This window comes from Pinus tabuliformis, chromosome 5_2 (genome assembly GCF_031772625.1).
Source record: "Pinus tabuliformis cultivar Carrire ecotype Pingquan chromosome 5_2, CPIR1, whole genome shotgun sequence".
NCBI classification, from domain to species: domain Eukaryota; kingdom Viridiplantae; phylum Streptophyta; class Pinopsida; order Pinales; family Pinaceae; genus Pinus; species Pinus tabuliformis.
In genome coordinates, this window is record NC_142306.1 from 531398999 (window position 1) to 531413990 (window position 14992).

The following is a 14992-nucleotide window of genomic DNA, read 5'->3' on the forward strand; positions in this document are numbered from 1 at the left end:
TTGGCATGATATTAGTATCATTTTTTTTTTTAAATTGATATTATATTAACTAGTTTTTGGCATGTATTAATATAATTTTTTTTAATTAATATTAGATTAACGTTTTTTTAAGTAAGGTATTTGATTTAGGTATTTGATTTCCAACTTCATTGTTTTTTTATAAATTTTTATTATTAAAAGTAAATATAATTATCATGTTATATATCACAAAATTATTTTACTATTTTATTTGATTATAAAATTAATATAAATATAAAAATTTGATACATCATATTGAAAATAAAATTTCAATATATATATATATATATATATAATCTAAAAGAAAGGAAAAAGGGTAATGAGTAATATATTAATTATTTTGTTAATCAAATATCTGATATAATTTTTTTTTGTTATTTTTGAAAAAAATATATTTAATATATGATAAAATTGATTTTATGGTTTCTTAGTATTAAGATAATTTTAATGACATGAACTTAATCCATTGAAGTAATGGAAGAAATTCTCAAAATTAGTGAACACAATTATTTATAAAACTTAAAAACATAATTATATTAAAACTTATCAAATAATTATCCTAACATAATATTTTATATTCATTTTAAATATATATAATTTTATAAATATAAGTGAAGATTCTTATTCTAAATTTAAATACGCATGATGAAAATGCAAATAAACATATAACTCAATAGAGAATCATGAATCATCAGATGTATTATGAAAATGCAACTAGGCATGCAACTCGATATATATAATAATCATGACATCTATTACTCTTATCGTTATCCATCTCAAAAGAATCTTGTCAATACATTAAAGTGACATGTTTCAAAAGAATCTTGTAAATACATTAGAGTGACATGTTTCTTATTCAGACCTTTGTACATTTACAATGCTATCTAGTGAATAATTCTATTACGTTTTGGTGAGTGAATGCTATCCTATATGATAATCATTTTTAAAGAATATTATTAAAACATTAAAATGATCTCTTTTTAATTTAGAATTCATTTACAATTACAATGGTAATGATTTTTATTTTTTATTTTTGGGTGAGAATGAATGGAATTTAGAACTCATTCACATTTACAATGGTAATGAATTTATTAATTTTAGGTGAGAATGAATTCCATGAGTGTAGTGTAAAAAATATATCATATTAATATTTTAGAGATAGTATGAATTTTTATTTTGGATTTTTTTTATAATTTTTAAAAACTAATAACCATTAATTAATTAATATATATATATATATAAATATAAAATTTAGCAGTTAAAATCAGTATTCACTTAATACCCATTAGCATTACCATCATAGAATCATCAAGGTCATGAAATAAGATTAGATCTTTACGAGGATTGAGTTTCGTTACACTTTTCACCATTACATCGCATACTTTTAATATATATTTTTCCAATATTTAAATTAATTACATATTAAAAATTATCTATATCTATATATATAGACCCATGGATGGTGATTAAAGAATTCATCCTTTGTTCGGAGTTATCAATCAATCATCACGCACTAACGTGTATTGCGTTGTATAGATATTCGCATTATCACTAAACGTGTATTGCGTTGTATAGATATTCGCATTATCACTAAAGTAATGAACTTTTTTTGCGAATATCATTTTCCATGTTCCAACTCTGGTTCGGCTTCACAATAAAGACATCTACCCTTCTTCTCTATTTTAACCCTAGTTCCCAAGGTTTGCACCACTCGACAGCATACGCATCTTCAAAAATCACACAACCCTACTCATCATGACCGCGGCATTCCGGACCTTATAATGAAACCGAAGCGGATATACAGTACAACGAATGGCTAGAGCGAACCAAAGTTAATTCCTTTTATAGATTTTGTTCGACACCCCTCTATAGTTTCTCTGCCATCCTCCATATTTCCTCCAATGAAACTACACTACAGGAAAGTCGTATCTTCAAAGAGTTGCAATATGAATGAGCAGATTGCAGAGCTGTTGAGGCTGTGAGAAGAAGGGAGAGTGGTCGCTGGCATGCATTTTGAATAATTTCTCTGGAGGATTCTGTGTTATGGTGTACTCCTGGTATTCTGGAGGGAACAATCTGTCCTTCATTAACATGATGTAAAATCTTCTGATACTCCCATACCTCTCCTCTGATAGCTTCAAGATTTCCACCGAGATGGGGAATGGCGTTGGAGTTAGAAGAGACAGTGCAAGGCTCGCGTCCTATGGTGTCAGGTAACACGGACAAGAAACAAATAAAACCCTCCGTTAAAAGTAGTCAACAGCAACTTTTAAGGTCGTAGAAACAAATACACACCATGGACATATTCTTACACACCCACATCATTCAGGGCTGAGCTGGAATCGAATATAGGGAAATTTACGACTTAATACCTCATCAGGGCTGTTGTTGTAGAGATAGGACTTGACATGGTCAAGAGCCAGTGAAGCAGATGTGGGTTGCTCTGAATCAGTTTCCCTATTTAGTACAATTACTCCATTTTCCACCAGCTTGGCAAAACTCTGCACAAACCAGAGAAATCCACACTCCAAAACAATTCAGTTCTTCACTCAAAGGGGCTGAGCGCCCCAACTAATCTGCAGCATAATTGCATCTATCTTTTGGTAATAAAGTGTGAGGTTGAAAAGAAAGAAAATCGGCAACACACCTCTGGGTTAGAAGAGCTAAGGAAGCTCTGATTGTTGCGCGGAGTAAATGCAGACACGAAAATTGCCTTGGAGATCTTTGTTGGATACATCTCCATCGCATAAGACAATGGGCATCCACCCAAGCTGTGACCTACAAGAGTCACCTGCCATACATTTTATGCAGAGAAGTCAGTGGCCTTCAAAGGCCAGAATCAAATCAAGAATGAGAGCATGATGAAGCTCCAGGCCCTCCAAAACTTAATTAATGTATAACAGAAGGTTTCAACTATTATTACAATCACATGAACCAGGTCTAAAAGGTCTTATCTAAGGTCATCTATCCCAAGTCTTCTAAGTGGTAAGTATCAACCCTTTTAGCCCATGTCAATCCACAGGCCTGACCTTGAAGGGTTTCTTATTCCAATCCAGTAACACCTCCTCAGTCTAACCAGAGAACACAAATGCTACTTGAATTTTGGTTCTGATCTGTTATGAAACATAACATAGTCATTTAACAATAAAAGAGGATTTATGTTGGATCTAAATTTAATTTAATTTAATTGGGGATTTCAAGAATATTTCAAAATTGGATAAATACAAGTGATGTTGCTTGTTTAACCTCACCCATATTCGCCAGATTTCATAGTGTTACCAGTTTCTACAAATGGCTAAGCCCTGATCTTTGCCATCTCTAAGAAGGCCATAACTTTTTTTAATATAAAGGCTCATAAGAATAATAACGAGAAGCATCCTGAAAACATCTAACTTTCATAACATGCATGGGACATCCTTATTCATGTCATCTGTCATCAGCTTTGATTTAGTACTTTTACAATTATTGTTCTCGAACCTACAAATGATAGGCTAGTTTAAGTTCCAGAGAATCCATTTACCGTCTCATCAGTCCCGAGGGTGCTGATATAATCCAGCAGTGGCTTCGCATAGTGTGCAATTGAATTGACTTCATTTGTAAGGGCTGCCCTGTTTATCCCATTGGAGGTGAGATCCAAGGCAGTCACTTTTTGGCCCTTCTGCTTAAGCAGAGTAACAATTTTATACCAGCACCATGCTCCATGGCCAAGTCCATGAATCAACACAAAGTGATCTTGGCTTCCTTCGCCTTCCTGACCAATTTCACCAAAAATAAATACTCAGATCAGCTCATCATGAAACTCCAGTATTGCTTTTCTGCAGATCGGAAACGAGAAAACGAAAAAAAAGAAGAGGAGGCTGCTGAAGTTTAGAGATTGGATTACCTGTACATGAAAAGCAAGGAGCAGAATGACAACAAAGGTACCAGCTGTCCTACTCCATTGCAGCACCATCCTAACTGTAAAGCAGAAAACAGGCTGCAGTGGCTAACTCCTCTCTCAAAATCTGTGAGTGAATTAGATGGGTATCTTCTGCAAAGGAGCATAGGTTCTTAAATATAATTGGTAAAGGAGAGAAGGGCCAAGAGAACTGTACACAGAATATCTCAAAACGAGTAGGAACCCATGACAAGTCAAAGTCGATGTCGTAGAAAATCATTGGAGGATGTGAGAAGCAATATGCGATTTGGCTTTTATGTATTATGTGGAATCCATTGTCATGCACGTGAATAAATTGCGACAGCCCATTGACCAACCTGGCTAACGCAATCAAAGATGCCGTTATCAGAAAGCGCTGATGGTCGGTGTCGGACGAATTGACAAAAGCGCTTCTAGATCTTCCCACAATATAGTCGGATTTATATTTCTTCATAATTTAAACTTGCTAAGAAGTTATAAATCGATTTTGATCATGCGCATGTCTCTTCTCCTAACTCTTATTGTAAAGTTCAAAGTTTGGTCGGAGGCTTATCCTCAATAGGTGGTACTAATGAAATTTGACTAATAATTTTAACCATTTAAATTATTAATAAAATTAATTAATAATAGTTTAAAACTAGCAATTTTCTCAAAAGGTACAAAGAGAGGCCGATAGGATTATTAAATTGGAATTGTTGAATTTTTTTAGAAGAGATATTGGTTCAATCAGCCTAGTCGCCTACACTGCCACAACTCTTCTCGGTAAACCCTGACATCGATTCTGCTTTTGTGAAAAATTAAAATTTGCACCAGTAAACGTCACACATATACCTATACAGCTGGTTTGTTGATTGATATCTTTGGACGTTGAATAATTTAAGGTAAATCTATTCGCTATTATGCATTTGTGTAAAAATGAAAATTTGCACCAGTAAGCATCACAAATATATACAGTTGGATTGTCGATTCATACCTTTGGACATGCTCGATTAATGAATAATTTAGGGTATAATATATTACGTAAACAAAGGATCAAAGGGGGAAGGGGTGGGGTTTGTGTACTGGATCAAGCCTCTGAGATTCATGGGAGAAACGAAGGAAGAATCCCTGCCCAAAACCTCCTCTGCAATCATCCACTGTACCCTCTCAGTTGGATGAAATTTGTCCCAGTAAACATATTCCTTGGGATCCTTGCAGATTGAGCACCCTGGATCCAACCCACAGCCTACATGGCCATTGTATGGACCATCTCCACAGAAAACTTGTTGACCCACCCCGTACCTCCTAGTCTTCGTCATCCAAAATGAGGTCTAGTCTGCAGCACCCTAGGCCGATGGCCTAGGCTGCCCTGGTTCGAGTCCTCCTGCCGACGGAACCCTCCTCGCTCTCTTTTTCACATCCCCCCTCAGGTGAGAAAGGATCCATAACCCTATATAATCTTATTAATGAATATTATTATATATAATATTATATTAATATTAAGGTTTAATCCTATTCATATTACCAAGAATAATTTAAGAGAGTCATAAACTAAGCAATATGGGGATTAACAAAAAAAAATAATTAATTAATCTATAAATAAATAAAAATAATTTTTTAGGAAGAAAGTGCAGGAATCTAGCATCTGTTGATACTCCAGCCGTCATCTCTATTTAAATTAACAAGTCTTTTTTTCAATTTCTAAGGCCTCTCTAAATTTACGATAATGAAAATGGTCAATCCTCGCAATGACCTTAGCCTCTTCAATGGAGATGTGATGATTGGTTTTTTCTGCATGCTCTACCAAAGCGGAGGAGCGAGACCTTCCATGCCTGATGTCGCAGCATGTTCACAAATCCTTTGGTTAATGGATCGACCGGTCTCACCAATATAAGGAGCTCGACAAGAATAGGGAATGATATAAACACCCTTCTAATCCTTGGGGTTAATCGGGTCCTTAACAAAATGAAGAGAACTTCATATAGTGTTAAGAGGTCTAAAAGAAGAATGAATCTTATGCTTCCTCAAGATCCTAGCGATTTTATCCGTGGTCCCTAGAATAAAGGGAAGATGAACACTGGAAGACCAATCCTTGGGGTCAATCTTACTCTTAGGACCCTTTTCAGCATTTTGAAAAGCCTTAAGACCTTGAGACCTACTATAACCATTCTTATTAAAAACTTCCAAGAGGTCAGTTTTCTCATCTTCAAGGTGACTTTCGTCATAAACTTGCAACGCCCGCCGAAGTAGCTAAGGTGTTGAGAATGCCTATCTTTTGAGCAGGAAAATGATGGGAGCTAGCATGGACTTAAATTGAATTTAGTTATTTTAGAGAGATGTTACAATGTTTAACATTTTGACTTAGTCAAATTAAAATTAAAATATAAAATATAAAATTTTCCAACCCATGGTTTTTCCTTATTATATTTTTAATCTATGGTTTTTTCCCATGGTATTTTTCTCTAATGTGAGTTATTTAAAGGTTAATATTTAAACTAATCTAAATTCATTTTAACTCTACATCTACCAAATGCCAAAAAAGTCAAATCTCTTTTCACACTTAAAAAATCAATACCTAAAAAAAAAGTCCCTCTTAACACATAATAAACTTACAACTAAAAATAAATCTAAACTAATTTTTAAATTTAAAATTTAAAATTTATATTTCAATTAAATTATAAAAATAAATTAATAATACATTGCATTTAAAAAATAAAAATAAAAATAAAAATCCTCAAAAATCTTTGCTTTTCTGAGCTTTTTTTTTTGATCTTTGATTTTTATGATTTTTTCGTGCTTTCTTGATTTTTTTTGCATAGAATCTTTTTTGAGCTTTTGTGCTTTCTTGACTTTCCATGCTTTCTTGATTTTCCATTGTTTTGTTTTCTGGTTCAGATCAACGGTTGAAAGTGTTTCATCTGATCTAACGGATCAGAGTAAAAGTGTTGACGAAAAGTTGATGCATAGGAAAGGCCTATCGGCCTAATTATATAATAAATAATTAAAATAAAATTATTTTCATTTAAAATGGTGGTATCAGAATTAGTAGTCATTACATTTAATAGAATTTAGAGATGAGTAATATTGATAATTAGTAAGTCCTTTTTCAAATATGAGTTTCTTATATTTTTATTAGCAACTTATTTAATATATTAAAACAAAATATAACAATTCAAATGAATATTGCTTTGTTCTCCCTGACTTTTATTTGGATGAGAGTAGTTTGGGTCTTTAATCTCCATAAGGTCGCAAATTTCATAGACTATTTCATCTTCCATGAACTCTACCTGATGCATGTTCCTCACGTTGTGGTTATCCGAGGTAGAGGAGACTCATTCCATATGCTAAGAGAGAACCAAAGAACAATGTGTGTTGCACTCAACTTCCAATGAACCAATCCTTTATCTTTGAAAAGGAAGGAGAATCATAATATTAAGATTGCATGTTGGTCTACTAATGCTTAATGACTTTAAAGGAAACTAGCATTAGTGCACTATTGTTGGCCTCATTTTTACTTTCATATTTGAGTAAAACTTATTTGACTTCCCGACCTGGTTATTCCTTCCACACTTACAAAGTTAGGGAGCAAGCGATATGCGAGTGATAAGACAATTGGTCAACTAATCTGGATAAAAACCCAAAACTAAAAAGACTAATTTCTAAAACACTGAAAAAAGAAAAAAGGAATTCTAAAATTAACGCACTCTAATGGTTCCAACTTATACTTTCAAAGACATGGAAAACAAAGAAACTGGATAGAAAAGCCAAGAGATCAGGGCTTTCCTAGCCAAAGCACAAGAAGTTACCATCTTTGGAAGCCTAACTCACCTTGAATCCACTACCCTTGGTTAGCTCTAAACAAAATTTCTCCCTTTAAGAGGTTCACCACATCTAATGTAAAATTATAATGCCACCCTAATAGAATTTTGAATTCACTACCAATTTGTAGACCCAATAAAACCCAAATTGAATCACCTAGAAAACATCCCATTGTATGTCACAAAAGTTGACATCATCCATATTTCATGTAAAAGTTCACCCTTGTTCATTTATTTCACATTAATTAGACCTACCAAACCATATGAGAATAAGGAGTAGGCCACCTTGTGTCATCCTTCTCTATCCACATCAACCTATTCATTAATGAATCATACATATTGGATAACGTGTCATTCAATGTTCTCTAACAAATGAATTAACACATTAACCTATAGCTTAACACCATTGTTTTGCTTAGAATTCTTAGGTCTAAGGAAAGGCTAACATTTTCCTAATGGCCATCTTCTCCATCTAGTAGTTCCCTTTGATGAGATAAAATGACACTAATTGAAATATACTAAGATTCATTTGATTAGAGAGATGATTGAGTTCAATTGTATTCCCTCTTCAATTAGCTAAATTACTCATTATTTTGATAATCAACATTAAGTCTCCAAATACTATCATAGTCATAAAAAAAAATTCCTTGTGATATAAAGACTACGCCATAAGAAATAAACTTCATTGAAATTATACACCAAATTATTCAAAAAATTCATATACATAATTAACAAACCTGTAATGAAATACTTTAATTTTTTTTAAAATAATATTTTCTTTTGTTTGTGATATAAATGCTACACTGTAATGAATAAACTTCATTGAAATTGTTCAAAATGTTTTGAAGTTCATACACATAATAAACAAACTTGTAATAATAAACAAATTTGTGATGAAGTACTTTAATCTTAACGGAAAAATTAATATTTTATTATAAAGGAACAATGAAGATACTTCTTAAAATGCTATAAAATGCTATTTAGATTTTAAAAAAATACATATTAATTAATTATTTTTATACATTGAAAAGTTCTAATAGAATTATTAGTGACCAAAATTATTAATATTATTATTTAACGTAAATTTTTATAAGAATATACTCTAATGAAATGGTTATGTCATGAATTTAATGCCTTAGGATTTGACATGTTCTTTAATAGCCACATTCTATGCATGTCACCAATTTAAGGCACATTTATACACATTTGCTGAATCATGATTGCTTCAATATGTTTCTCATCCTTGGCTATTGGTTCGAGCTGTCTCATCCTCTGTCATCTCCTCGTGCTACTACCCTTTCCCTCCATCCATCTCGACTCTCATTTGGTTACCAGTGCGGGTTTCTTCCGATCTGCTTACTCATTTCCCTTCCTCCCTTATTGACTTCTTTTTATGGAGAAAGTTTGGTCTAGAGCATGCCACCATTATACTCTTCTTGGAAACCTATCATGGCCTTTCTCTTTCATGATCATCTTATGCATCTCCCCTCCCATCTCTGTTCTAGTCATTGTGATGTCTTATTGCCTCTAGCAACCATGACTTGACAATGAGCTCGTTTTTAGCATGGAAATGGAAATCATGGTTCTTCGGGGAGATCCTAGGCATACTTACAAGTAGAGTCTTTAACCCACAACTTCCATTTTAACATGCCTTCAGACATCCAAGAGGAAATCCATCTCGTGGAGGAAGAAACTCATTATGAAAGCAGGCACTCTGGATTTAGACATCATGGTTGTCATTGCATCTAGGGTTCCAAATACACTTAATTCATAGGGTATATTAAAATTATTTTAATATAATTATATAAAAAATCAAAATTATTAACTTGTTATTTAATACAAATTGTTATAAAAATATATAATGAAGGAAGAACAAAATAGCCACACAAAAATAATAATGACACATACTATTAATTTAATGTAATCTAACTATTAAATCTTTTAACGTTCTTAATATATTTTTAAATTAATTTTATTTAAAATTTTATAAAAATTTATTTAAAAAATTAATTTGTTTTATTTTAAAGATTTTTAAAAACTTCAAATTTATTTATACATTTTAAATAACAAAAAAATTACCATTTCACTAAAACATTTTAAATAACAAAAAAAAAATTACAATTTCACTAAAAAAGTAAATTATTAAAAAACTATAATAATTAAACTAAACCATTATCTTTTATATATTGAAGAAAACAAATTACTTTGAAATGTGTTTTGCTTTCCAATTTGCATGAAAAACGAAGGTCCTTTCTCCCGATGGAACATGCACATTTTATACAAGAGAGTGCTGGGACTTCGCTTTTTTTTTGGAAATGACCGAATGAACTTTGATAGATCTCGGATGGAACATGCACATTTTATAAAGGAGAGCGTTGGGAGTCGGGACTGATTTTTTTTGGGAAATGACCGAATAAACTTTGATTGATATTAACAGTGACACACAACCCTTCTAAGAATTTGATGAATATTTTCCTTCTCTTTGGGGAGGGAAATCATTAGTGGGGTGATATTTATTATTTTTAGTTTAAAATAAAATAAAATTATTATTAGAAATTTTATATTAATAATTTAAAAAATATATATATTATTATTATAATTATAGTATTAAAATAATTTAATATTTTAATATTTAATAATAAATATAAGTAAAATAAAAACTAGATTGTATAAATATTTGGTATAATATTGATAGTATAAAATATAATTAGACTTAACAAGGGTCATTAAAGTTGTAAAATAAAGTTCAACAAAGTTATAATTTCTTAGTCCATTTTATTGGAAGAAGATATATCATCTTTCGAAATTGTGCTCTTTCATTCATAGCTGAAGGCAATACAATATAGTATAAGAAGATGGGAGGAATTGTAATTAGAAATTGCCTCTAAAGTTGCAAAAATACATCGAAGGAATAAAAGCTTCGAGTTCGAAGAATTCTATAAAATTCCAATAAATAATCAAATTCTCCCTCGGGAATTTTGTAAACTCTCAAATACAAAGATTGCCACAGTTTTCGATCAATATAACAACTTTGGGGTCTAAAACAAAAACGAGAAACAAAAATGAAATTTTTTAAATTTTTTTAATAATTTAAAATTGGTATTAACTTGTGGTGCAACTTAATAGTTTAAAGTTGGTATTAACGTGTGGCCAAAACTCTATTTCTCAATTAAAACACAATAATTGCATGCTATCTATATACATAAAAACAAAATATGAGATATATCACTCATATTAAAGGGTAATGTGCCATTCTTTAGTAGAAGCGCAGTTTAACCCTTACAATAATGCTAGCTAGTTTGACCCGTGTAAGGTGTAAGATATACTACGAGGTTACATACTAGGTTACATATTAATCACGCGGCGTATTACTATGATTTAATGCGAGGTTACATATTATTCACACAGTGTATTACTATGATTTAATGCGAGGTTACATATTAGGCTACATATTATTCACGCAGCGTATTACTATGATTTACTACGAGGTTACATATTAGGTTACATATTATTCACGCAGTGTATTACTTCGTAATTACAGTGTTAGAGTGATCCAATAACTCAGTTGAATGTGCGAAAGACATAACAAGAGTGGTTGATCTCAAATTAGAAAACTAATAAATGTCCCGGTGAACCTTTTCATCCTAGCCACAAGAGAAGCAAGACTATTCCTCCTCTCATTATTGAACTAGAACAAACTATCTATGGGAAAACAGTCTTTCCCCAACGTTGGTTACTAAGGTTCAAGTGGTGGATAAATCCACCTGATGAGCAACAATGTGATAGAGCAATCACACTGAGAGCACAAGAGGGCCAGCGTGTACAGTGATGAGCCATATGCTGACTGTTTACTTCCTCTTTGCCCACTTGAGAGCACAAGAGAGCCAGTGTGTACAGTCATGAGCCACATGTGGACTCTGTTTACTTCCCAAGATTTCATTACCATGTCTGAACCGCTGCAACATCTAACCCTTACATTAATTTTGGGTGAAACATAAAACAGTCCTTGTTTGGAAACATGTTAGTTAAGAGGTAGAATTATAAATTTATAAGAAATTGTTATTGATCATTGGATGGCTTTACAAACGTGAGTAGAGATGGCCATAAATATTTACTTTGGTAAGCAATATTGAATGTTTTGTGAGGGATTTTTTGGTTATTTTTTTGAGGTTTGGAACTTTAAGGTATTTGTTTTGTTAATTTTTTTTAAATGTAATAGGAATTATTAAAATAATGAGTTTTGAGTTATATAGATGACAAATTCAAATGACCCAAATTTGTGTAGAATCGTGAATCTATTTATACATTAAAAACACAATGAAAAATAACCATTTAATCTAAAATTTTACCATGTATTTCCAAAACAAAACCAAAATATAAAAGAGAACAAAACCAAAAAAATAATGAATGATAACTATCTAATCCAAAATTTTACCATATAATTCCAAAACAAGAACAAAATATAAAACGGATTAAGCGCTTGTCAATTAAACACTTCTTCTCTAATATTGAAATAGAAAAAGAATATGGGTTCTTAAGAAAACACTGTGTACATGGTAACAACTTTCTGAACGAATAAAAATCACCTTAATTCAATGAAACCTCTTTCAACCTCTAATTAAGATAGGAAAGAAATAGATTTTGGACCATCATAGATAGCGAGAGAAACTAAGAATGGTCACGGTTAAGTAGTGGAGTGGGATATCCTACCTACTACCATCTAATTCCAAAAAAAACCAAAATATAAAAGAGAACAAAACCAAAATAAAAAACAATAAAACAAGATGCATATTTAGCACCTACAACATTTCAACCCTACTTAGTAAATGGATAATGTTCACTTGATGAAAGTTCGTTTTTGGACCACATATATCTACAAGATTTTTTTGATTTGGTATTTGCATGGTCCTGGACCAAGTATATCCACTAGATTTTTTTGGTCCCCTATTTGCACGGTTCTGGTGAGAATATCTTCCTGATATTTTCCGCCCAAACCATGAAATAAAATGGAAGTCTAAGTTGCCAAATCAACCATATCTGTTGTTGAGTAAGATTTTTGGCAAATGGGATTATTTTTTCCGTTGGACAGGTACTTGGATTCGGAAACTATAAGGGCACCCTGCATAGAAATATCTCTCAGGGAGAGAAAACTTCTTTTTTCAGTTATGGCGACTGCTGATGAGCAAAAGAAGACACAGCAGGAGGAGAAGAGTATGAGGCCCCCTTTGCCCTTGGAAGGATGAGTGGCCATTGTAACAGGTGCGTCCAGGGGGATTGGCAGGGAAATCGCCCTCAATTTGGTGGAGAAGGGAGCCAAAGTGGTCGTCCATTACTCCTCCAATCAAGCCGCCGCAGAGGAAGTCGCTTCCCTTATCAATAATAAATCCTCTTCTTATGTTATTTATCAATTATACATTTTTAATGTGAAATTGGGTAGTATATAGTTTGAAAGATTTGAATTTGGTTTTGGTATATAAATTTTTAAGTACCTATACCTCAATGTTTACTTCAATTTAGTGTTACAGTCCTGAACAACTTGCAGAATGCCAGTGAAAGGTAAGGACGAAGACACATATGCATGGCCATTTGACATGTGGGAAGATATGTTGCAACATCTTCATCCTCTTGTCATCTTTTTTGTTGGACAGAGAATCTCATTGATGATTTGATGCGGTAGCCATCTGTAACTCAACTGAAGCAACTTGTGTGCAAATGGAATTTGAGACAGTGAGACATTTCCTACTATTGAGACATTGAGACACTGCCTAGTTAAACGAACTGCCTACTATTGAGACATTGAGACACTTGTATCTTTACAAGAGTTGAACACATTGAGATGTGTGACAGTTAAAAACATACCAGAATTGACACAATGGATGAGGGGGTTGGAGGTCGTGCAAAACCTTCGGAAGCTCTCTATTAATGAATGATCTGAATTAGAAGAGATGTGGAGTATCGAAACATTGATACCTTTGGAAGAGTTGCAGGCAGGTAAGCATATGTATGAAGCTTAAGAGCATCAAGGGGTTTGAACCTGCCAGAAAGCTTCAGAAGCTAAGTGTTAATGGTTGGCTTCTCTGCATTAGAATAACTTCCAAGTATGGAAACATACATTGCTCTCTTTGGAAGACATGTGTGAAGCTAAAGACCATCAAGGATTTGGAGGCTGCCACAAAAAACTTCAGAAGTTAAGTATTATGGATTCTGCAGAACTCAGCTTCTGTCTCGGGGTTGGGGTCAAATTTTGGCGTGAACATTTACGGATTCTGCAAAATTCAGATGGTCTTGAGATCAACTCTCGACATGAACATTTCCAATTTTCCCATGCCATTAACAAGTATCTGCAAAACTCAGACGCAAGCTCCAAACTCAGCTGGTCTCAAGGTCAACATTCAAAATGAGCATTTCCCATGCCGTCAACGAGTATGCACAAAACTCAGTTGGTCTCGAGGTCGACTCTCGCCATGAACATTTCCCATGTCTTCAGCAAGTATGCGAAGTGAATTCCGCTCAACCCGATCTCTCTACTCGTGTCATACTTTAAGTGGACATGAGGACGAAAATGGAGCGCATGGATTGGCTGGGTGAACAGTGTTTGCCCAGCTAGCTCCATATAGGGAACACCTTCGATGTAACTAGTACCATGTGAATGAGCCTCGCAACTTTAAGAATTTTTAACCTTTGATATCTTAAGGCTTATTCCTGGTTGTTAAAAGTTACTTCTAGGTTCCTAGCGTAAATGAATTCATGTTGTCTCTAAATATTGTAGACAAACAACTACACTCCTACAACTGTCACTTAGAAATAAATTAATTACTAAAAAAATTGAAAACCATTCTAATTGTTATTTAAAATTATATATAAACATGATTTTAAAATTCTTTTTAATATATTTTTATAATAATTTTTAGTTAATATAAGTAAATTTTCAAGTTTCTCTTGATGGGGTGATCAACAAAGCAATCATCTGTCACATGTGTGGCCTCGGGGCTCTCCCTCCTCCACGTGGTCATTAATCTTTGTAATTATGTGTCATCCCTGCATTCATTTCACTTGAGCTAAGATCGCTCTGGCTACTCCATCAGTTGAATCCACGAACAAGTGATCGTTGCTCTTCAATTTAAAATTTTGGGTGATGAATTTTGGTTGGGCAAAGAATTGTAGCTCGAGAGACAGGGTCCATGAAGACTTGCTAGGGTCATGGCCTTGGATGAGAGGCGACAAGGAAGCCCGGTCTGCCTTGGTTTGGTTTGATTTCAGT

At 33.1% G+C, this 14992-nt stretch overlaps 1 protein-coding gene and 1 long non-coding RNA gene across 2 annotated transcripts; one reads left to right on the forward strand and one right to left on the reverse strand.

The window, feature by feature from the left end:
* The first annotated feature begins 1468 nt into the window (after positions 1-1468).
* On the forward strand, positions 1469-1827 carry LOC149160070 (uncharacterized). The gene is made up of 2 exons (XR_016261192.1): positions 1469-1575; positions 1615-1827. It is a non-coding gene; the product is annotated as an uncharacterized LOC149160070 (long non-coding RNA).
* LOC149160071 (putative methylesterase 13, chloroplastic) lies at positions 1641-4055 on the reverse strand. Its single transcript, XM_089433638.1, has 5 exons — positions 3902-4055; positions 3539-3769; positions 2666-2809; positions 2391-2519; positions 1641-2219 (listed from the first exon to the last, which is right to left on the reverse strand). Exons 1-5 carry the CDS (start codon positions 3968-3970, stop codon positions 1950-1952), a joined length of 843 nt encoding a protein of 280 aa, XP_089289764.1. The 5' UTR covers positions 3971-4055; the 3' UTR covers positions 1641-1949.
* Between the last annotated feature and the right edge of the window lie 10937 nt (positions 4056-14992).